Source organism: Podarcis cretensis, assembly GCF_951804945.1.
Source record: "Podarcis cretensis genome assembly, chromosome: 1".
Lineage (NCBI taxonomy): Eukaryota > Metazoa > Chordata > Lepidosauria > Squamata > Lacertidae > Podarcis > Podarcis cretensis.
Genome location: NC_137170.1, coordinates 99,374,171 through 99,398,529, shown reverse-complemented (window position 1 = coordinate 99,398,529; position 24,359 = coordinate 99,374,171). Strand labels below are relative to the sequence as shown.

The following is a 24,359-nucleotide window of genomic DNA, read 5'->3' as shown; positions in this document are numbered from 1 at the left end:
CAAGGGGCTTTCCCAATCCTACCCAAGGCAGCCCCTACACTAAACAGCATGGGACGCAACCTTGTGTAATTAAGTGAAAACTTCATCATGTTTTCATTATGAATGCAGAGTTGCATGGGTTTTTTTCACCAACACAGAAAGTTTGCATGCTTCCTACTCCAATCATATTCTTCCTTAAGTTCTTATCTTCTCACTTGCTATATTTCATCTACTGTGAGCAATTTCCCATGTGCAAGTGCTTCCTCATATTTCTCCTGTCATAGGAAATACAGAGATTTATACATGCAATAGACCCTTCTCACTACAGACTTCTGTGTTCCTACAAAGCCATTCCCTTGAAGGTGGAGGAACTCTCCAAAACAGCAAGCAGGGCTGGAGGTAGGCTAGCGGAATGAGCAAGTGCACCCCAATGGAGTTGCAGGTGTGCTGTCTGCCCGAGCAAGGGCTTCTTTGGGTTCAGAGTAGAGAGTACAAGTTCCTTAAATACGCCAACTAGTTCTCTGCGGCCACAAATTATTTGGTTGTTTCAAAACATTCTGTAAACTTCCACTTCTCTCACATTAGCAGCTCATGACCATGTGCAACCAACCCCTGTCCTTTCAGGCCTTCTCTTGCTCCTATTCCACTTCCAATCTTCTCCTAGGCCCTTGAGTAACTCCCTAAAGTCTTCTGCCTACCCAAGTCCTCCCTGAGACCACACCAGTAATCAATAGCAAAGGACTGAAATATAAACATACATTACAGCATTCCAGAAGCTGCCATTATATCACACAATGAAAATTTAGACCTGGAAAACACTGGTAGCTGTTATGAAATGAAAAGTTCATTTTGTTCTGGCAACCTAAAAACTACTACTTCATTCAATCAATCAATGTGCATTAGTACAAACGGACCTTACGTACATTAATGCACAACAAAACGCCCACAATTGTTTCACAGAACTACCACCCTGGAAGGAACACACTGATCTATAATCTGTGCTTTGTTAAGTATTGCCCATTTTACATTTAGCTGAATATTTAATATAGCCGTAGTATTCTTATACACGGAGGCACTTTCAAAGCCTGGCATTTTGAACTGAGAGTAATCTTACATGGCCTACGTTAGAGATGTTAAAAAGTCCATCTTACCCGCTGTGAATTCACAAAAAGCTTGTGAATTATAGTACCAGCATGTCCTCTTCCAGCACCAATGACTGAGACTTCTGGCTGTTCCAGAAAAGAATTCACAAATCTGGTAGCGAAAGAGGAAGGAAAGGAAAAAGTCAGCAAAATAAACTAGTTTTTCTGTTTTGAAAGAAACAACCATATTTTAAAAATATTTTCAATATTGGTACCACAGCTGAGTGGTAGAAAGGAGCTGAGCTCACATATAAAATTCCATGTATCTAGCTTAAGGCCAGTTTATGCATGGATGTACACTGCATGTATTAATGTTCCTGCTCTGGATGACTGGCAATAGAATTAGTTATTCAAATCAAATACACTCTGTGTTGAGATTTCTGCCATAGTTCTGGAAGTCATCCCGATGGACCAAGGTTTTGATCTTTTATCTATTTTCCATTACCATGCATAATGTTATCCATAAATACTTACTACAGTGGTGCCCCGCAAGACGAATGCCTCGCAAGACGAAAAACCCGCTAGACGAAGGGGTTTTCCGTTTTGGAGGCGCTTCGCAAAACGAATTTCCTATGGGCTTGCTTCGCAAGACGAAAATGTCTTGTGAGTTTTTCCGACTTTTTCCCCCTTTTCCCCCCCTTTTGCTAAGCCGCTTATCTGCTTATCCGCTAAGCCGATAAGCCGTCAATGGGCTTGCTTCGCAAGACGAAAAAACCGCTAGACGAAGAGAATCACGGAACGGATTCTTTTTGTCTTGCGAGGCACCACTGTATTTTTCTTACTGGGAGCAGCCTGTTTCAAGATTGCCCATACTGCAGATATTATACAGCATTTGCTTCAAGGGGAGAGGACCAATGCAGTGGCAGAGAAATTAACAGTGCATAATAGACTATTAAGAGGAGTAAAATTAAAATGTAGCTTTGATAATACATGGTACCATCTAACCAGCTCATGTGTTGCAGCAAAGTGGCCGAATTCTGCCACCCAAATCACAACCGACAGTTTGGATACTATACCACAACACGACTGGTCTCCAGCTTAACCCTTCCCCATTTTTTATTATTTGTATGTAAATGCTTTCTAGACTAACTTTCCCCTGAATAGTGGGATAGAGAACGTAGACATAGCTTTTGTTTTGCCTTTATTTTAGTAAAGTTGTTACTCTTGTTTCTCTTGTATGGTTTGTCTAACATGTAACATTAAACCTGATAAAAAATATTACAAGGAAATAAAATACGGTGTTTGAGGGGATATGAACACACTTGACACTGCAGCCCCAGGACCAAGCACTTCCTGCGAAGTCCCTGCTCTCACACCCGCACATTCTTGCTGCCATCCTTCCCCATGATTAATAGTTACGTCAGCAAAACATTAGCCATGGTTTCTGCTCTTCAGAGAACACTCTTAACTTGACACCAAGAATAACCATTTATGTTGGCGGCTGCTCTGGGTGGCATGTTTCCTTCTTCCAAAATACAGGTGTAAATAAACCTGCCATGCTTATACTATCCAAACACCAGAATGCATGAAAAATGCAGCAGATAAGCCTGGAATGGCCTTGCACTTTGAGGTAACAAACAAAGCAAGAAGAGGGAGTTACTATGAAACATGACTTGCACATGCCTATGAAACAAGGAATTCAAGATTACTCACTTTTCTAGATCTTTGCGTTCATCTTCCTGTTCACATTTCTCTACCCCAAATTTGGCTTTCAGTGACCTTGCCCGAGCAATAGTGGCTTCCACATTCAAAATCTGACTAATAATTTCCTGCGTAAGAGAGAAAGCATTTTCCATTTTGTTATATGCCTTTTAAAGACGTTCCTTCTCAAACTTAGTTAAGTAAACCCCTTACTTCTAATTTTTTGTCTTCTGGGTTTGGAAACCGGAGGACTTTACTGGAGTGGGTGATTATCTGTTTAATTATCTTCTTTACTGAAGAAATATCTTCCACCGATTCTGTTGTTAAAACATGAAGTATATTGTAATAATAGTTCCACCTTCACACAAAGTATACTGCATTTTTTTAACAAGTGTTATTTACCTTCTTCCTTTACCTTGAGTACAGCTGCATGGATGACACAAGGCAGAAGATGCCTTGCAAGATCTGCTGGTTTCTGACCTGCTAAATAGTGCAGCACCTGAAGGTATGGTAAAAGGATTACATCATGCCAATAATGTTCTCATTCATATCTGATCATCTTGATTCTGCACAATGAATCTCACCATCTCTCCAGTATTTTAAAGTACACATATTATGGCAACTAGGCCCGCAGTGTTTCCCAACCTTGGGCCTCCAGCTGTTTTTGGACTACAACTCCCATCATCCCTAGCTAGCAAGACCAGTGGTCAGGGATGATGGGAATTGTAGTTCAAAAACAGCTGGAGGCCCAAGGTTGGGAAACACTGAACTAGGGTACTAAAATAAATCTTCTACGTTAATACTTCATGGCCTTCATAAAAATGCCCATAAATTCTGGGGAAACATTTCCGAAGACTTTCCTCTGGTACTTTAGACTAGAGAAACATTTGTTCTTTGGGGAACTACAAGTTCTGTGTCTATCATAGGAGAATTCAGATGATCTGAACATGATTGAACTCAACAAAAGCAATGACTGTTTAAAGCACAAGAGCAGAAACAAAACTCCACAGCTAAGTATTTAATGCATTAACAAACAGCTTTTGGAAACTACTAAGAGAACATCCCAATAAGTGAGGCTATGGAGAGGTGCTTTCCACTGGTCAGGTGCAATTTTTGGATGAGACAGGTGTTGGGGAACAAAGTGGCGAATGCTGGAAGGAAAAAGGGAAAGTGTTTGGAACTGATAAAGGGCAGCATGCAGACAGCTGAAAGGGAGCTCTACCACAATTACTGCTAAGTAAAAACTATGAGAGGCTTCATTCCCAAAGTGCTTACAATACCTAAGTGCTACTGATCTCCAAAGTTACTTCAAGTGCCTTTGCTGATTTTGTCTACATGTTTCCACAAACAAAATAACCGCCATTCCAGGGAATTATAATTCCAGAAGGAAACTGCATTATTCAGTCCAACCTTAAATGTGACCTGCATAGTCAATTGGAGAGATTCAGGACAGCCAAGATACAAAGTTCCCATGGAAATGGGCAGTGTCTGTGCAGCCTGTCGCAAGTCCTCTTACCTTCTCTGCCTCACGAGTGTCATCAAAAAGCCGTCTCTGCCTTCTTGCCGGAATCGGCTTTGCCGTCTCCCACGCTTCAACCCACATATTACTTGGAATCTTCATTCGAGCACTCAGTTCACCCCTGATGACTACATCCCCCTTTTCATCCACAATTTCCTCTTCAATGTAATCCCGAGGTGAATACCATCTCACAAAATCCTCCAGACAACAACCAGGGTTGGCAGCCTAGGATGCAGTGTGGGTGGAGAAAGCAAAACCAGAACATTTTATTTTTTCCCCACATACTTTCCAAGCTGTATATCAGGCGAGAGAAGCACAAGTGACTTAGGGGCACCTACACTACCACATTTCAATACTTGCATTTTTTTAAAAGATACATACACACATCCTAAAATTAAAGTTGCCAACTTGTCATAAAAGTCAGACGTGAATTTTTATTATTCAGAATTCCCAGAGCAGCTTCACAACATCCACTTCTATTTGACTTTTGCAATGAGAGGGGAAATGTTATCTCTGGTGGCTTAGTAGCTAACCCCACTCTAATTTTTACACTGTGAATACAGAATGTAATTATATTGTAATACCTTAAGTGGCCCTACAAACTAAAACTCAGGTAAAAATACCCAAGAACAAAATGCATTATCACCACTTTCTTCTTTAAAACAGACAGAAAAGCGATAGGAAGGAACCCGCCCCTACCTCTGAAAAGTCTGGAAGAAAAAGGAATAATTTGCACTGGTGAACAAACGTTTATTTACAACACTTTTATACCAACCGTCATTCTATTTAGAATTCCACCTACCATGATACCTATTTTGCAACCTGATTTTTCTAGCCTATTTTAAATTGTTGTGCCGCATCTAGGAAATTGGGGTGCTTTAATATACAAGATAGATGAGAAGCTGCCCTAAGATGTAATGTCCTTGTCATATATGAGGAAGTTGGAAGCTTCTAATATTAAGATATGTTTCACACCTTTTCCTCCTTCATTAATTCAGTAGCTCACAAAGATATTATAAAGCAATCCATACAAATAATTTGGGGGGGGGACAACTTGGACAGACTTTATAATGGGTAACCTCTTATAGCACAGAACTATGCTTATGTTTGAAAAGCAAGCCTAGGCAGAATACTTATGTTGTTATACACCTAGCTCTTAAAGCTACAGAATACAATTTCATAGAGATCACAAAAGTAAAACAAAAACAATGAAAGCACACGTTCAAATACCTCAGAAAGCTCAATGTAGTAGTCTTGACATGTACTAAAATTCCAAAGCTATGAGCTTCAAAGCCAGTTAATATGTACACTGGATTGACTTCAATAAGACTAAGCTGTCCTCAGCTTGAGTAAATAGGCTTTTGTGATTTAGGGGGAAATCACAATTCTTGCATTGAAAAGAGTAATTCCAGAAAGTTGGTTAGGTATCTAACCAACTACTTCTATTTCAAAACAAAAACATCAGCTGATTTTCCCTCAAATGAGTGCATTATCAGAGACAAACACCAGGCAAATTAGTGCAATATAGAAATGAACATTTTAAACTACAGTGAAGGTGATAGTTATACAAAGAACCACCAAGTAAAATGGAAGGAAAGCAATGGTGAAAGAGGTTACTGGGGGAAATCCTGTAATTGTGCCCTTTCCGACTGACTGGAGTGTTTACACTAGTATATTCATCACTAAGACGGTCCCATGGAATATAGAATCATGCATCCACCTTGAAAGATTCCATATCAGAAAGCAAACAGGCACTCTGCATGCGTGCTCGAAGATGAGCCCCTTCTGCTGATGTTCCCAGTTTAGCCAATACTTCAGACTGTTCTTCCAGAAGATCCTCAGTCATAGGCGCTGGTTCCTGAAAAGTACAAAGAACAAGCATTTCTTACATGGGGAATTCCATTCACACTTGGTATCAACAGAACAACAATCCTTGTGGCTTTATCAATTCAAGGAGCTCTTTTTCACAGTCCAATTTAGGAAAAGCTTTAATATGACTACAAACCAAGATCAAACCAGGGTTTGAAGGAGAAAAAGGATGGAGGCAGGACTACTCCAACCTAGATGTACCAATGGTCTGGCTTTAAAAGTCACCTTACTTTTGCAGGAAAAACTCTATGCAGGAGAAACAAAATCAACGTAGTGGTGCCAGATTTCTTCCTATGTGTAGCTACCTCTAACAGGTATGACAAGTGAAACAAGTTAACAGAAATCAGAAAACCAGAAATAATTCCAGGTCTAACCTGTGTTACTGGAACATAGAGGGGGTCTCCAGGATGAAGCAAAGTCAAGTTGCCATGCTGATGTAAACGACCTTCTGGCTCTAATGCCTCTTTTGCAGCCCCTTTCTTCCCACCTTCTTGTCCATTTCCTTTAAGTTCCTCTGTGTCACTTAGGCATTCAAAAAATTCTTCTTCACTGTCACTCCAGGAGTCCCAAGATTTTCCTACTTCTCCTTTTTCCTTATCACCCTCTTTTAAATAGTCTTTACCCACCAAGTCAATTGTTTTTCCAATGTCTCCAGAAGAGCGGTCAGAATTACTTCCTTTTTTCCCCTCATCCCTTGCTTTCTTTCTTTCAATACAACAATTTAACATCTGGAAATGAAAGCACATTGAAAACTTATTATGACAGATATGCACACTCTTCCACAGTGGCAATATTTCCATTAAGGTGCATAACACAACTTATGTAAAAACAGCCGAGATCGACACCTGCGCTTGCACAGCACGAAGACACTTCTGTTCACATGTCATCACCCACAAACTCAGAGCAGACCCACTGAAATTCATTAACCCAAGTTAGTATTGTCCATTATTAAAGTGATCCTGCTCTTGAGCATGGGACGCAGGCAGCACTGTGGTCTAAACCACAGAGCCTAGGGCTTGCCGATCAGAAGGCCGGCAGTTCGAATCCCCACGACAGGGTGAGCTCCCGTTGCTCAGTCCCTGCTCCTGCCAACCTAGCAGTACGAAAGCACGTCTAAGTGCAAGTAGATAAACAGGTACCGCTCCGACGGGAAGGTAAACGGTGTTTCCGTGTGCTGCTCTGGTTCGTCAGAAGCTGCTTAGTTATGCGGGCCACATGACCAGGAAGCTGTACGTCAGCTCCCTCGGCCAATAAAGAGAGATGAGCGCTGCAACCCCAGAGTCGTCCACAACTGGATCTAGAGGTCAGGAGTCCCTTTACCCTTTACTTACTCTTGAGGATCACTAACAATGAATAAAACTCAACTCGCTGATTATTTCTGTAATAATCTGATATGCTACCCAACTAATATGGTAATAGCAGGATACATTTTACAACTCTAACAATGTCTGCAACAATAAAAAAGTACCAGATCCTAGTTTATATTTTGTAAAGCATTAAAGATCATTATCTTGTATCCTAGATTGATAGATAACTTATTTTGAAATAGTTACCTGGAGTTTCTGGTGCAGTAAACAACATCTCAGATCTGGAGCACCACTCGTTAACCTAATATGAAGTTACATCTGTATTATTATTACATAAAAACCCTGTTGTAAACTAGTACTTGCAGCAAGTTGTAAAGTAAAAAATGCAGTTTTCAGAAGGAGCAGCACCAAGGTATATCAGATTTTAATGAGTGCCTTGGGCCACAATCAAGCATATCTGCTTAAGACCTGCTTGCAAATACACACAAGAATTCAGGAAAACAACTACTGTATTTGACTTTAAAAGACATCTGAAGGCAACCCTGTAAAGCAAAGTTTTTAATGTGTGGTGTTTTACTGTAGTTTTATAATTTGCTGGAAGCAGCCCAGAGTGGCTGGGGCAACCCAGTCAGATGGGTGGTACTGGCATATATATATATATAATTGCACCTGCCCTTAGGATGAATTGCAACCTAAATGCACTTGGATCCATCAGTTATTTTTTAAAAAATAAACTTTTAAATCTCAAAAGCTATAATACAAATTAAAAACCAAAAATAAGTAATTACCAAAAATAAGTAAGTAAATGAAATGAGAAGGATCCATCACAATTAATCAGACTGACCTCTCTGATAGGGTTAATCTAGAATTTAATTGAGCTACATGGAAGAAGAATCAACAAAAATGTAAATAGTTCCCCACTATATTTTACACAATCAAGTTAACTGGCTGCAAACAAGAATGCCTCTGAGATGCCAGGAAAATCTGGCTCTCTCATCCTGACAGTGGAAGTTCTAAATTACAGCCTGTATTAATTAAACTGCAACTAAATGATGCTAATAAATACTAATATAATTCACCCTGGGATAAAGAAGTTGTTCTCCCATCTGTAGCGCATTTCCAAGACAAACTCCTGCCAGAGATGTGCAACTCCTTTGACACCACCATGGTAGAAGTTGATCATACAAAGACAAAGGGCCAGTTTGTAAGTTAAGCTGTCTGAAGGAGCAGATTTGAATTGGATGTAGATGTTCTATACACAGGAAGAAGCAGAGAAAACAAATACAAAAGCATGAAAAAATATTTTGTGGTGTTTAAAAAAATAAGCAAATTATGTAAGTTTCCTTAATTTATAATACCTGCAGAATTCATCTTACTTATTTGATAACTGTGTTGCCCTTGAGAAAATGTTAATAACGTCTTTAAAACACAGGATATACACAACTCCAGTCACTAAAGTATAGTTAGAAACAAAGCTAATAAAAACAAAGGTTTGTATATGAAAACTCATCCTTTTATAACTAAAATGGACACATAACAAAAGCCCCCAAGCAGACCTTTGGGTTGTGTTTTCCTTTTATTAAAAAGCCATTTAGATTTGGTAGATACATTCAGGTAGGTAGCCATGTTGGTCTGATGCAGTCGAAATATATAAAAAAATTGTCCAGTAGCACCTTAGAGACCAACTAAGTTTGTTCTGGGTATAAGTTTTCATGTGCGTGCACACGAAAGCTTATACCAAGAACGAACTTAGTTGGTCTCTAAGGTGCTACTGGACAATAGATAGATAGATAGATTAGATAGATAGATAGATAGATAGATATGGTAAATATTAGTCACATAAGCAAATTGAACTTACATAGTCTTCATTGTCTGTGGGTGGGAGGCATCCTGCTGAAGGACTAGTTCTGGCTTCAGATCCATCTGCTGATTTGTCAGCAGCATCAGGGAATAAGTACTTGAGGAGGAAAGTACATACTGTCAGTTTTCAAATATGTTGTCTTTGCCATTTCCCACAGCTATTAAGTTCTGCAATAACTCTTTATCATATATCCTAGATACCATTTACTCCTCTACAGAGGGAAGCAAGAACTTTATAAAATGATTTGTACCCCTGCAGTGTGAACTGACACTGGGCAAAGACACTCTAGGCCGCGGGAGAACGCGAATTTAAATATTATAAAGCATCGTCATTAAATGCAACAGCACAGCTAGTTTACTTACCAAAAGAATAGTATTGAGGACGTCATTATTTAATGGTGATTCATCTACACCTCTGTGTTTGCGAATCTTTTTCTTTGCCGTGTGAACCATATTTGTCACAGACAGTTTATGGATTGGGACAGGTGCTGGTTCTGTGAGCTTTGACAATGCATGGCTTATGTCAGCATCTACAAAATATCAAGGCCACAGTTACAATTATCAATTTATTTGTCTTTATTTGCATTTACATCATCATCAGTATCCTTCTCTTTCAGTATGAAACAGCAAAACTACTTTGCTAAATACGAGTGTGCCACCTGCTGCCAAAACCAGAACTAGGCCATGCTGGATTTTTTTATGTAACCAAGGCTATGTAACCTCAAACATGCTGCTGCAAAGAAACTGAGCATGCTGCAGAAGGAAGGGGGAGACAAGATGAGGGCTTAAACCTTATAAACCATTTATGCTGGTACCTTTGACATAGAGGCTTAAAATAGACAATGATGGAGGAGGAAGAGGAGGCTTATAAATAAAGAGCTCTGAGGAAAGGGCTTCTTTTTTTTTACACCGACATATTTTCAACCCAGCCCCTCACATGAGATGCTACCATTAGTTCTATCAAGACCCTCCTGCTTCAGATAAAATTACAGCTGCTTTCACAGGCACAAAGGCAAAGAAAATTAACTTGACTTTTTACCTTTTCCCTCCTCTTCAAATGCTGATCTTCCAAGAATCTCATCAGTCGATTCTTTCCGACGACACACTTTGAAAAATTCCGTGACAAAATCACCTACACAAGGAAATTAAAAAAATTATTTATGCAGTCAGATTTCTGAATATTAGGTTTTCCCCCAAATCACATACCTAAAGCAGAGTCTAATACAGTCTAAATATATGTAATTTTAGCAAGGAAGGAATGAGAAAAACCTTTTCTTTTTTACATAGCATTGTCACTGCATATAAGCACTGATCTCCCAAGCAAGCCTGAAGGCACATGCAGCAACCTTGCCTGAACTTACTAGTGTTTCGATGCCTAGAGACAATGAATTTCATGCCTAAGCAGAGCTCCCATATGCAAACTCAACACTGACAATTTAAGTGAATTTACAATCAAGAAAAATATATTTCTACAAGAACTTAGTCAAAACCAATTCCTATCTTCCTGAAGTAATTTTAAAGAATAATAGAAAAAGATAAGCTCTGGATTGCTTACTTAACAAACACTGTGGGTTATCAGCTTTTCTGACCCTCACAGACCACTGAGGTGCTTGAACAGGATCCAAGTCTCTTAAAAAACAAAACAGAACAGGAATGTTTTTATTTCTTCACTCATCCAATCATAAATAGCATTGAAGAAAGCAACCTCAGAATTTGCATGTCAATCCTCACCATATTATTATAGAATATCTTTAACACACTTGTCAATCACTTACTTTGCCTAATTTTGTTATTTTCATCATCTATGATTACAAATGGATTTTTCTGTAAATCTCAATTTTGAATTTTTCCTTTTTTTATAAATATTTATTGAGATTTTTTAAATACAAAATGCAAAAATAATAAACAATATAACATGGATCATAACACATTTTTCAGAACTTTTTTGGACTCCCTCGCGTCTCCCACTCCCACTTACATCATTATAAATTTTTCCAGCAATTTATCATCTTGTTTATATTCTTAAATTTTGTTCAGTTAATTTAATCTAGTCTCCACAAATTTTATGTTTCCCTCAATCTCACTTATCGTCAAGTTCAAGTCTAATTCAATGGTAGGCAATTATTTATGATCTAGCATCCTTCTTAGCATTCAACCAAATTACAATACTTTTGTAGATAAATCTTGAATTTCTTCCAGTCTTCTTCAACCCTCTCTTCTCCCAGGTCTCGAATTCTGCCAGTCATCTCGGCCAGTTGCATATAGTCCATCAGCTGCATCTGCCACTCTTCCAGTGTGGGTAGATCTTGAGTTTTCCAGCTCTTAGCGATGAGTATCCTTGCTGCCGTTGTTGCATACATAAAAAATGTTCGGTCCTTCTTTAACACCTTCTGGCCGACAATGCCCAGAAGGAAGGCCTCTGGTTTCTTAGTGAAGGTATACTTAAATACCTTTTTCAACTCATTATAAATCATTTCCCAGAAGGCCTTCACTCTAGGGCAAGTCCACCAGAGGTGAAAGAATGTTCCTTCATGTTCTTTACATTTCCAACATTTATTATCAGACAAATGGTATATTTTGGCAAGTTTAACTGGGGTCATGTACCATCTATATATCATTTTCATTACATTTTCCTTCAAAGCATTACATGCAGTGAAGTTCAGCCCAGTGGTCCACAACCTTTCCCAGTCCTCAAACATAATATTATGCCCAATATCCTGAGCCCACTTTATCATAACCGATTTAACCATTTCGTCTTGTGTATTCCATTTCAGCAGCAAGTTATACATTCTTCAATTTTGAATTTTTCCATACAGATTTTTTCTAATTCCCATCTCGCTCCTTGATCATGATGTGAAACAAAAGGGTTTTTACCAGCTCCACTAAAACACTGACAATTCTCACATATTATGCACTATTCTTGCAGACTATTACACACAGCATATTGCCCCAAAGTAACCAGATGCATACAGCAATTCATATAATGGTATGAAATCATGTATTAATACTTTAAAAATCATGCTGCAGATGGTGCTTGAATCTTTTTAAAGGATTATACACATAACATGTATGCATTGTGTATGTAATATGTGCTTTTTGCATATAATTAGCCACGCTTTAAGAAACAAACAAACCTGACAATGCATGAATGGCTTGCACCAAAGCAGGTGCCCCAAAGCACAGGTGGTCTAATGCAGGCAAGGCTCAATTGGGCTGGAGCTGCCATATTCAATGTATACATCCATTTAAAACTGACGGCTTCTCCATCTCCATCTCTGACTGATTTTACCAAGGCCATTCTGTGCCTTTTTACATAAGGCTGCCAGCATGACTCAATAGTTCTTCCTCATATCTAACTTTATTGTGTAGCGGCCTTCTTATACATCTGGGCTTTCAATGGGTTTTATTAGTGTCTTCCTGATGGCTCTCTCACCATACAGCAATCATGTAAGTAAACCATACTGTAGATCCAAGTCCCTCTCTAACATGAAACTGACACAACTGTCCTTGAGTGCTCCAATCATTAGAATAGCAAAAATAACCACAAATGCAGGAGGAAGAAAATACATCACAGATAAATAGAAATAACACGAATTTTAAAAATCACAGGCGTCCAATTAAAATAGTTTGACTCAACCATTCTAACAGCAAGACACTATGAAGAGTGTTGGAATTAAAATAAAAATGTTAGAACTTTGTTGCATAGACAGTGCAGTGTCATGGTTAGAGTGTCGGACTAGGTCCTGAGAGAGCAAGATTCAAATCTCCACTCAGTCATGGAGCTCACTGGGTGACCCTGGGCCGGTCACCACCTCTCAGCCAAGCCTACCTTACAGGATTTTTGTGAGAATAAAACATGATAGGAGGTGTGTACACCACCTTGAGCTCTTGGGAGTAAAGGTAGGATATAAATGTAAAAAAAAGAATAATGGTCATAACAGCAGCTTCTTTCTTTCTTAAATTGCCTCTTAAGTAGTAGCTGTATCAAGCTTATGAGAAAATTGTAATAATAATAGTAGTAGTAGTAATAATAACGTGAGCAAAATTGACTTTCATACTACTACAATAGCTACCGTGTTTGCTAAACCGATATTTAAGTATTTCTCAACTAGACCAGAATTCTAGATTATGTAGTGTTCTGAAAAATGAAGCTCAGATGTTTTGATTACAAAAAGAAAATGAAGTCAAAAATATACTTACGAATAAACATCGTTGTCCACAATTATACCCTCTGTTAGATGAGGCCATGTAGTTGCTAAATGAAGTTCACTGAAAGTAAAAGTGGCACACTTGGAGACAGAATTCGGAAACCACCACACAACTATAGACTACAGTCACTACTTACAACGCATTGGCTCGGGTTGAACCTAACTCTAAACCGTGGTTTATTGAAGTATGGCTTAGAGTTGTACAAATCCAGTCCAGCAGCTTAACTATGGTTTAAAAATGGTTAAAAATCACTCTTTAACTAGAGTTTGTAATTGACAACCCTCAGTTAATGTTAGCCATAGCTTAGCATTCTGTATGAACTGGAACATCCCCCTTAGTTACAGTTAAGAAGCTATCAGTGCCCAGAAGTTACAGAGCTGAAAGAGCAGTTCTTCCTGGCTTGTGTTTCTTATAATGTGGAAGTACACATAATAAACCAAGATGTAAGCAATAATCTGTCAGATGCCAAAAGTTTAACTACGATTAACGTTAACCACAGCTTAATGTTATATGTGAATCTGGCCATTTTGCACACATGTTTTAGTTTAATACACTTATGTCCATTATGAATAGCACATATGTCTTTTTCGTCTTATTTTTTAAATATACAGCTGAGATCCAATATTTTCCTGGTCATTGCTGCATAACTTCACACCTGTCCACAACATATACTGTATCTGTGTGCTTTCTCACTGTCTATTTGCATGCAAACAGAATGTTTATTCGAAGAAATAGCCTTGAAAATTAGGACAGTCCACAAAGCAAATACTTTAGCTCATGGATAGCAATTACATTTGAAGAGCTTTGGTCAATAGCATTACGCTACCGCTCCAGCGGGAAGGTAAACAGTGTTTCCGTGCGCTGCTCTGGTTCGCCAGAAGCGGCGGAAGCTGTACGCCGGCTCCCTCGGCCAATAAAGCGAGATGAGCGCCGCAACCCCAGAGTCGGTCACGACTGGACCTAATGGTCAGGGGTCCCTTTACCTTTACCTGTATCATGTCAGATTACATAAGCAACATTTCTTTTGAGTAAACTGTTGAAGATTTAGCTTCCCATCACAACAAGATCAATTCCATTTTACTTTAGAAACTAAATATTTGATTATACCAAGTCTTACCTGATGGGATCCTCACAGGCACCAAATGGTAACTTTCCAAACTCGAGGCCTCCAACTTCACCTCCAACCAAAGCATCTATATCTATTGACAGAAAACATGTTTGATCATTACATCAGAATTAAGTAACAAAATTATGCACTGGGTGACATCTAATATGTACACCCAACTTTGCCACAGATTTCCAGTGATTATCAGTTCTCTTCTCTCTTTTCCAGTCCCCATATGCATCTACAAAGTATTATCCTGAGGTTCTCTCAACAATCCAGATCAGGTTTGAGGGGCACACAATGGGACCACAGGAGGAATGGCGAGGAAGGAGAAACCCTGTTGAACAAGTAGATGCTTGTTCATGCTTTGTTGGAGCTCATCGAAGATCCAAGTAAAATGGGTACAATTTTTTCTGCCATATACAATTTCCGCAGAAACTATTTTTTTATGTAATGGAGTTTTGTGTTTCATTTTTACATTTGGCAAAGATGTTGATAGTCGATACTGTTACAAAGTGATACAAGCTTGTGAAAGCTTAAACACTTATTTCGAACCAAGATGTCCAAGGACTGGCAAGTCATAAATTACATATTGAATGGCAAACATTTCAAGTTATTTATTCACCGTCAATGAGAGGGCTAAGCTTTACTGAAAAAAACAAAGGTGTCATGCACTTTGAAGACACTCGAACTTAGAACACAAAGGAGAAACATGCTAAGAGGAAGGCACGCTTGGCAAATCCACATCGTGATCAACTCCCGCCCGGGAACCAATGTCCCCACTGTTGAAGGACATGTGGGTCCAGAATTGGCCTCCACAGTCACTTACAGACTCATTGTTAAAACTGTGTTTATGGAAGACAATCTTACTCGGCTATGAGTGATCGCCAAAGAAGAAGATTGAAAAAACAAACAAACTTGGATTGTAAGGATAATAAAGAACGGCAACAAGTATAATACGTGTCTACACTGTCCTATAGTATATCACATACATTTCTTGGGAATAAAAAAAGACATTTGTCATGATTTGCAGAAGAATTTTATAAAACCTTTTTGTCTGTGGACAGTTGGCATGCTATATCTGAAACTATTTAAAATTCTCCTCCATTTCAAAAACGGTTTGCCACACAGCAAAAGGGCAGGGAAGGAAAGGTAACACGTCACTGCTGTCAAAGAAAAAAGTCCATAGTTCCAGGGTTCTGTGGATCTCAGCCACTTTCCGTAATAAATTCTATAGAACATAACTGTAATATGCACAAGGAAGCATCATACCTGGTGGTTGTTGAGGCCAGAAATATTGCTGCCAGTCCTGAAGTACGTACGTAAGTCTAATACTTATATTGATTGGAGGTAATGGGGTTAAAGGGCAGCCCTAGGAGACATATGTAAAGAAATACAAAAAGTTAGGACCAAAGCAGATATATCTAGACATCTGCTTTAATCTAAGCAATGTGTCAGAAAGTTTCTATGAGAGATAGATTTTCAATGTTATTAGGAATTTACATCCCACCATTTTATCTGGTGGGAAGATCATTCATCACTATCCTTCCAAAATACCCCCAAGCTCAAAATAAATGGTTTACTATTAAAATGGGTCAGATATAATAAATGTACATGACTGCTGATCTGCTGAATGTATTCGAAAACTCAACAAGTTTTGGCTTCCGAAATATTGCTAGCAGCAGTAATATGGACACACAAATATTATAGTCACTTCTCTGTGCTTCATAGCAACCTACTTCTGAAGTTCACCTGAGTTCCAGATGTAGCTTGCAATTATGAAGAGGGTTGACTGCTGTTCAGAAAAGGAAAGATGCACTGCTCATGCAAATATCCCTCTGTGCTCCCTAGGAGCATGAGCTAAAGTGTCTGAAAATCAAAAGTAACAGCTGATAAAGACTGGTTCACCCATGTACTTATGTCCACTTGAGGACAGGTTACTGAGTATGTGAACTGACTTTGTTGAACAGTGTCCTATGATATGACATCAAATGATACCTGGTGATGTGAAAGTCCTCTCTTTGGTGTTAAATATGCAATGGCCCATTCACACATGCAAGTCAACATACCATGTGGCAATTATTGCATGGATGACAATGCAAATCTGAATCCCATATTAATTGTTTTACACATTTGTCATATCGAAAGAGCATAACTTTAAATACACTACAAAATAAGCACTGAAATATTTCATATTTCACAGGCATAATGAGACAGAATAAAAACTGATTAAGATAAGTACCAATAGCATTTAGTAATGGAGATGACTCCATTAGTTGTCAATGGCACTGTTACTCATTGAAGGAGAAGGAAAAGTCTAATATCAAAATAAGAACAGAGTCCAAGTCTTCCTGATTAAAATGGATTGATTGGCAGACATTTCCCATAAAGTCTTATCCACAGTAATTCTTTTCAAAAACCTAAAGGCTATACTGTGTTCATATGATATAATACAAACCAAAGCTTTCTCCTGTGGCTGTACCTGCCAAATATCCATTAATCTGTCATAAGAAGATGTTTTAATCTGCACAACATATAGGTACAGAGGCAGGATTTTCAGAATTTGCCCACTTTTCTGACGAAAATAATTCTTGGCACGTGCAAATGCTTACATGCACCCACACAAACTATACTTACAATCTTAGATTTGAAGATGTCCAATAATCCTGATAAGTGAGTATACTGATTAGGGACTTTGCGAAGATGAACCATTTCAAAATCTGTTCTAACTCCAGGACCTTGACACTCTCCGACATACATTCTTCGCCATTTGTGATGAATTTGTACAAATACTGGCACCTGGCTGCAAAATATTCAGAAGAGCTACAAAAGTGTTTTAAGTCGTCTAGAGCCTAGGAAACACAGAGCTGTTAGCCTTTACTATTCACCATGGCAAGTATCAATTCATCCTAAGCTTTTAGCAAACAGCCCAAACTGTGCTTGAGATTTATTATTTTAGAACGTATAGTCATATCAAACAACACAAAGTTTTAAACACACAAAGACTATGTAACAGTCTATTCTGTGGAATGTACACATTTGCCCAGTTCACATGCAATCTGTGGTTTCATGCTATGTGCATGAGATGAATGTGCATGATGTGGACCCTTACTTACCAGCCTGTGTTCCCCAATGCAATAGAAATTGAACTAAGAAGGAGGTTACATTTAGATTCACTAAGAACGGCATCATTATTTGCTGCTGGTGCAATGACTACAAATTCACGCAATCCATACCTAGAATAAAAACAATAATGCTTTCAGTTAATTACAGATTACAAATATTAAAGCCTATAATAAAATGCACATATATGGCTTTCAATGTTATTCAAGTGTGCAACATCTAATCTCTCTCAAACTGCTTAGTTTATATTCACTAAAAATATGGTTGAAACAAACTAAGATTGAAGTTTGATGTAGTTTTGTGAATAATAAACACTGAGCATATGTCAGAAGCATCAACCTTGTTCAGACAAAATACTAAGCTAAGCTTTAGCATTATGTGAATAAACTTGAATGAGCACTGCTCTCACTTGTTCCCCACACTTCTCCTCCAACACAGCTGCAAGGACTAAATTGGAATCGTTTGCTTCCAGTTTTGCAACTACAGTTATGACTGAACCCTAAACTGTGGTTAACTGAAAAGTCCAAGCTTCATAAGCTATGGTTTGAAGTCAGCTTGTTTAATTAAACTACAGTTAAGACTAAGTACAATTTGATTTCAAGTGTAACACTAACCTGTATTTACTTAAAAATAAAAGTGAAAGCTTCCTTTACAAGGTCACACCACAGGGATGCAAAGAGTTTGAGGTTCACCCAGGCTTGTTCACATATCACTATTCTGTGTACTAGTCAGTACATCATGAATTTTATATGCTGTGACTATAATGTAGCTATATGTAATATAATGTTTTAGCAGACATACCATCTCACTAGACAATGAGCTCTGGGAGGAAAATCATTGTTCATGCACAGAAGGTCTTGCATAGCAACTGGAATAATATCTGTAAAACCATTCAGAATAATGAAAGAGTTCAGTCATAATACAAACTAAACATCTACGCATCAAATATGGTAATCAATTTAATTATTTCATAAAAGATAAGATATAGCCACTCTGGATCCAAGCCACAGAAGTAAATAATAAAAACAAGAATAAAATTACCAGATACATTATTAAAGCTACCATATGAGATAAGAAGAGAAAAACAGAACAGTCCAATTCAATCCATATTTACTCAAAAGTGTCACTGAGACAAACTCCTAAATGTGCATATGTTATCATGAATGTGTTATAAAGTACGCAAGTAATATTACTTAAGTGGAGTATTGTTTTATCACACCTGTGAGACTTGAACAACAGGAACCAGTCAGTATTTAAAGTAACATTTAGCATCATTCCCTACAGCAGGGGTCAGCAAACTTCTACCAGCAGGCCAGCTCACTGTTCCTCAAATCTTCTGGTGGGCCAGACCCATAGCTGTCAAGTGTCCCTTATTTGAAGGGACAGTCCCTTATTCCAGCGCCACGTCTCACTGCTGTCCCTTATTGATGGATGTCCCTTAAATGTCCCTTAAATGATGTCTCTTAAATTTCAAAGGAAGCAGCTCCTCTCCCTCCCTCCCTGCCGGTCAGCGAGGAGGGAGGCTCCAACTGTGTTGCTTGGCTGTGTTGCTCACCCAATAAGAAGTCTAAGAACGACTGGGGGGTGGCGCTTGCATGCCTTGTGCTGATCAAATTGGCTGTGTTCCCTGGGGACTCGTCTTTGCTCAGCGCGTCCCAGCGGAGAGGTGACGGTGGTTTTCCTTGAGGCTTCGTGTGGCTGCTGGCTGGGCTTTCTGCCTTTGGCTCAGAGGGGCTCAGAAGTTGAACATACCTGTGCTGAGTGCTCAGATCGGAATTGGATGGATACGTCATCGATGGCCCACTCACCCTTGCCGGCGAAAAGGTCTGTCTGGAGCGGGGGCACATGGTGAGGGAAAAGGAAAGGAGATCTTGTGGGGGGGGGAGGCTGTGTGTGTGTGGCTAGTTAATGCAAACTGAGGAGGTTTTTGAATGCTGGACGCCATTTTGTTGCACGTGCTGCTGCAAACTTTGCAGTGCAAAGCCAGGCCGGGGAGCCATCTTAAGTTGAGGCTGCCTAGGCCTTGTGGTGCATGTGATTCAGATTCTATTCAGTTGAACCTCTGGTTACAAAGTTAGTTGGACAGTGTTCTTGAAGCTACCCAGCATGAGTTTGACCAGACTGCAGGAGGACAGGAAGACTGGAGTGCCTGGAACAGGTGAGGCTGCAGATCCCTTATTTTGGCTGCTGGTCCCTTATTTTCAAATCTGTAAGTTGACAGCTATGGCCAGACCACGCACGCACGCACACACAGAGACACCAGCAGGGGGCTTCTCTCTCTCTCCCCCACTCCCTCCCCCTGCTTTCCTACCTCCTCCGGTGGCGGTTAGGAGCCGGCAGCGGCACCTCACGTTTCTGGGAGAGCTTTCCCAGGCGCGGGGCCAGCGGGCGCGCCAAGCTCCAGCTGCAGCCTGCGACGCGCCCGTCAGCCTCTCTGTCTATGGCCGCGATGCTGGCCAATCCGAAGCCTTGCCGCCCGTGCGCTGAGGAAGCCCAGCGCAGCTTCGGATTTGCCAGTGTCGCCGCCCGCCCAGAGGTGTCTGCGGCTTCAGATTGGTTGTGGGAGCTTCCTGGAGCCAATCCGAAGCTGAGTCGGGTTTCCCAGCGCACAGGCGGCAAGACTTCTGATTGGCCAGCGTCACTGCCTGCCCAGAGGTGTCCGCAGCTTCGGATTGGCTGCAGGAGCTTCCTGGAGCCAATCCAAAGCCGCCCGTGCGCCCGTCACGGAAGTCAGTCACCTTGCTGGTTTAGCGCGGGAACTGGCCGAGCGGGTGGCAAGGTCCTAGGGCAGGGTCCTCGTGCCGGAGTAAAGAGCCCCTTTGGCCTTATCTGGCCCGCGGACCTTAGTTTGCCGACCCCTGCCCTAGGGTATTTGAATTGTTTCCTCCAATGAATATTTGTTTTTTTTAAAAAAAGTGATTTCAGAAAGCTTCCTTTTTTTCATAAAATATTCTGCTCTTTATTAGAAGCAGTATCCATAGAAGGTAAGATCTTTTAATCTCTCTCAACCAACTGGAAAGGAGGATTATATGCCCAAATTCAAATTGCATTATCCTATTATATCAACTTTTAAAAATAGTGAAAATTAGACCACTGATATTCTACATGTTCTAACGAAAAAGTGACCAATTCAATAACACATTATTCATCACAATATTTATAGATTAGTAATAACAAGTGGCAAATGAGGCTTGTCAATCTGGGAAGGTAGCCCATCTAAGAGAAGCAAAACTCTGAACCAAAACCTCTGCTGCCTTGCAGGCTCTCTTCGGGAGAAGAAAAGGCTAAGTAAACCTTACACAAAACTAGAGAAGAGTCGCTAAGACGATTGGATGGCCCCTTGTACACCTCCTTCCGGCAATTCCTGCAGTGAAGAAGCCAAACATATTGGCTCTGCTTTCCTTTGGACCACATTAGTGAGGCCAAAAGTAGGGTTCTGTCATCTGTGCAGCCCAGGACCTCCATACACAATACCCAGGCTTGTGTCCTGGGGAGGTCACTTTGGTGCCGCTAACACATCAATTTGTTTTCACCCCTGGAGGTACACTCCATTCTCTCTCTCTCTCTCTCTCTCTCTCAAGAAAGAGAGATGTATGCCAGCAACAACATTCAGTAACAACACAATATAATATAATGCCACAAAATAATGTAGTAAAGACTCAAAAATATTTGGGTGATGGAAAACATAACTACCTTCTACTTGTTCCTCTTTTGCATCCTTGTCACTGGAGTCTTGCACAAGATAATGATGTGTCACTGAGAATCGGAAATCAGCAAAAGCAATCTCATCAGATTTCTCCTCCCATGTTTCAGTGGTATATACACCCTGAATATCAAATAGCGCAGAAACATTAGTTATGTATGGGCAAAATTATTTGCAATATAACATTACTACACATTTCTGAATGCAATTCCACTATTACAAATAGAAAGTGTTTTAAATAAGTTTCATATAAAGGAATTCTGCAAGGTTTTACTCATATATAAATCCCTGAATAACTTGAGACCAGGATACCTAGCAGACCACCTTTTATAGGACAAATTAACTTTTATGATAATCAAAGGAGCCTCTGCTGGAAACACTGCAACCAGCAGAAGGTCATCCAGAAACCTCTTTCTGTTGTAGCCTTTTCTGTTGAAGCCTTTTCTGTTGTAGCACCAATCCTCTAGTCTGGATGCTTCAAATGTATCCTATAAACTGAGCTTTTTACACAGGATATTTAGATGTTTGCAAGTATTATCCCACTTAGCTGCTGACTTGGTGGTTTAAGTAGGAGGTTTATATTTATTGTATCCTGATCTTTATTTGTACTTTATTGTATTTTGATTTTATAAGTTTGTAAACTAATGGAGGAATTCTGCCAAAATTGTTAAGTTTCTAAATAAAGATGTCATAGAATGGGACTAATGGTTTATATTTTCACCAAACAGTTCAAAAGGCAATCTTACCTTTTCCAAAACTTTGCCTGAAGAAATGCCAATAAGTTTCCAGTCATTCAAAACTTCCTCAACTCTGGAAATAAATCTAACAAGGAAAGTTATGATATAGAACTAACATCATACAATGCTTATATTATAACTCATAGCCATAAAAATGATTAAAACATAAGGACCTTAAAACTTTTCATGGCTGATTATTAGCACAATTTAACAGTGGTAGCTTTAGGCTACAATCTTATATCTACTTACCTGCAAGTAAGTACAGTACAATGAATTTAATAGGACTTACTTCCGAGTAGACATTATAGGATTGTGCTGTAAAACAACATATTCAGGAGAACATCTCTCTCTCTCTCTCTCCCTCTCACACATATATACATACAGACACAAATCAATTTTAGTAGAACATCACCAGCACATTCACTAGCATATTTTATATCTATATATCTATATATATATCTCTAAATATATTATTATTATTATTATTATTATTATTATTTAGTATACAGCAGTTCCCAAGGTAGATCATTTTAGAGCTGGAAGAGCCTTTGGAGATATTCTAGCCCAACCCCTAACAAAATGCAGGAGCTACTCTACAATACATTGATAATGAAAACACTTTTTGAACAAATAGAGGAAGGTGCTCCCCAAGAGGCCGTTTAGGGTTTTAAAAAAGTCAAGGCCAGCATCTTGAATTGAACAAGGAAACAGACTCGCTGCCAATGAAAAAAATCTTAAGAAATGTTTTAAGTTGATGACAGCTAAAACCCATAAGCAAATTCTAAACCAGCTGAAAGTGCTTGCAGACATTTTCTGATCAGACTGCTTGACTATCATATTGTCTGTCTGGAATAAACTTCAGTTTATTCACCTTTGTAAAGTCTATTACACATTCATGGCTTTTGTTATGCGAGGTCAAAGCTCCACTTTCATCTGATGAAAAGGAGAAATGGAGCCAAGTGTCATCAGAAACATTAATGGAACCACTCTCCAAACCTCAAGCCAACTGCACCCAGCATAGAAAGCAATACTGAAATCTGGAGAACCTCAGAGGATAATTCCCATGAAGAGAAACAACAGTCTCCTTACACTACCTGCCTGGAATCCTAAAGCACAAATCTCAGTTTCCAACACAGAATATGGAAGAATATCAGGGCCAACAGTATCAAAAGCTGCTGAGAGTTCAACAATAAAAGAAGGCACTCTTACATATCTTTCCCTAATGCAGATAATGCATCAGGATGAGCATGGCTGTTCCCAAGCTAACAGAAACCTAGGTGCTTAGAATCCAAATCCACCTAAAGGTAAAGGTAAAGGTACCCCTGCCCGTACGGGCCAGTCTTGACAGACTCTGGGGTTGTGCGCCCATCTCACTCAAGAGGCCGGGGGCCAGCGCTGTCCGGAGGCACTTCGCCGTTTACCTTCCTGCTGGTAATGCAGATAATGCATCAGGATGAGCATGGCTGTTCCCAAGCTAACAGAAACCTAGGTGCTTAGAATCCAAATCCACCTAGATGCTTAGAATTAATCAAGCTCCACACATCAAGGAGAAAACTCTCTCACACACAGGCAATTAAGCCGCTGGAAGATTAGTGCTATTCGATCTGCTGCATCTATTTGTGTGTTATGTTTAGGGCTGTGGGCAGGATTACCTTCACCCCTAAATGCCCTGTGCGCACATTGGAGGCTGCTCCAATGATGTGCCCAGCCTCACTTCTTTTAAAGTTGGGGCCTTGGCCAGACAGTTGTCACAAGTACCCTCTTCCTTTCCTTTCTGGCCCGCATCCCCAATACATGGGTTGTCAATGCACCCTCCCCCACCTCCATCTCAGAATATTTTACTAGAAATGGAGGTAGTTTCCATTTTATTTTACTTTCTTATATAGGTTTGCCTACATCAAGACTTTTTGGTTTAATAAGTCTCTGAGCTAAGACTGCCTGGAATCTACCTGAAGCACAATCACACGCAGCACAACCCACAGCTTCCAACGCAAATGATCTTGATCAGATGGTCAGGGCCAACAGGATCAAAAGCTGCTAAGAGATCAACCACCATGCCATCAACCCCTTTATATTTTGGGTTTTTCGTGGGTGGGTTTTAAGTTACCATATACAGTTACCCATTCACCCAGCATGAACTATTTTCTGGCGTAGCTCACTTGCCA

The 24,359-nt window shown here is 39.7% G+C and overlaps 1 protein-coding gene across 3 annotated transcripts in view; it reads right to left on the bottom strand.

Annotated features, from left to right (window-relative positions):
- RAB3GAP1 (RAB3 GTPase activating protein catalytic subunit 1) overlaps window positions 1-24,359 on the bottom strand; it is a 28,282-nt gene that overhangs the window by 2,976 nt on the left and 947 nt on the right. For 2 of the 3 annotated variants that reach the window (XM_079993301.1, XM_079993302.1), the window contains exons 3-23: window positions 22,204-22,279; window positions 21,448-21,580; window positions 18,556-18,634; window positions 17,748-17,867; window positions 17,269-17,434; window positions 15,904-16,003; window positions 14,644-14,725; window positions 13,518-13,586; window positions 10,873-10,946; window positions 10,357-10,449; window positions 9,681-9,847; window positions 9,316-9,414; window positions 8,537-8,709; window positions 7,704-7,758; window positions 6,525-6,878; window positions 6,002-6,139; window positions 4,279-4,506; window positions 3,165-3,261; window positions 2,976-3,079; window positions 2,775-2,890; window positions 1,131-1,233 (exon numbers count right to left, since the gene is read on the bottom strand). In XM_079993301.1, coding sequence (XP_079849427.1) covers window positions 1,131-1,233; window positions 2,775-2,890; window positions 2,976-3,079; window positions 3,165-3,261; window positions 4,279-4,506; window positions 6,002-6,139; window positions 6,525-6,878; window positions 7,704-7,758; window positions 8,537-8,709; window positions 9,316-9,414; window positions 9,681-9,847; window positions 10,357-10,449; window positions 10,873-10,946; window positions 13,518-13,586; window positions 14,644-14,725; window positions 15,904-16,003; window positions 17,269-17,434; window positions 17,748-17,867; window positions 18,556-18,634; window positions 21,448-21,580; window positions 22,204-22,279 — 2,626 coding nt within the window. Of the gene's footprint in view, window positions 1-1,130; window positions 1,234-2,774; window positions 2,891-2,975; window positions 3,080-3,164; window positions 3,262-4,278; window positions 4,507-6,001; window positions 6,140-6,524; window positions 6,879-7,703; window positions 7,759-8,536; window positions 8,710-9,315; window positions 9,415-9,680; window positions 9,848-10,356; window positions 10,450-10,872; window positions 10,947-13,517; window positions 13,587-14,643; window positions 14,726-15,903; window positions 16,004-17,268; window positions 17,435-17,747; window positions 17,868-18,555; window positions 18,635-21,447; window positions 21,581-22,203; window positions 22,280-24,359 lie in introns of those variants that run through there. The other variant, XR_013843019.1, reaches the window with a different exon arrangement.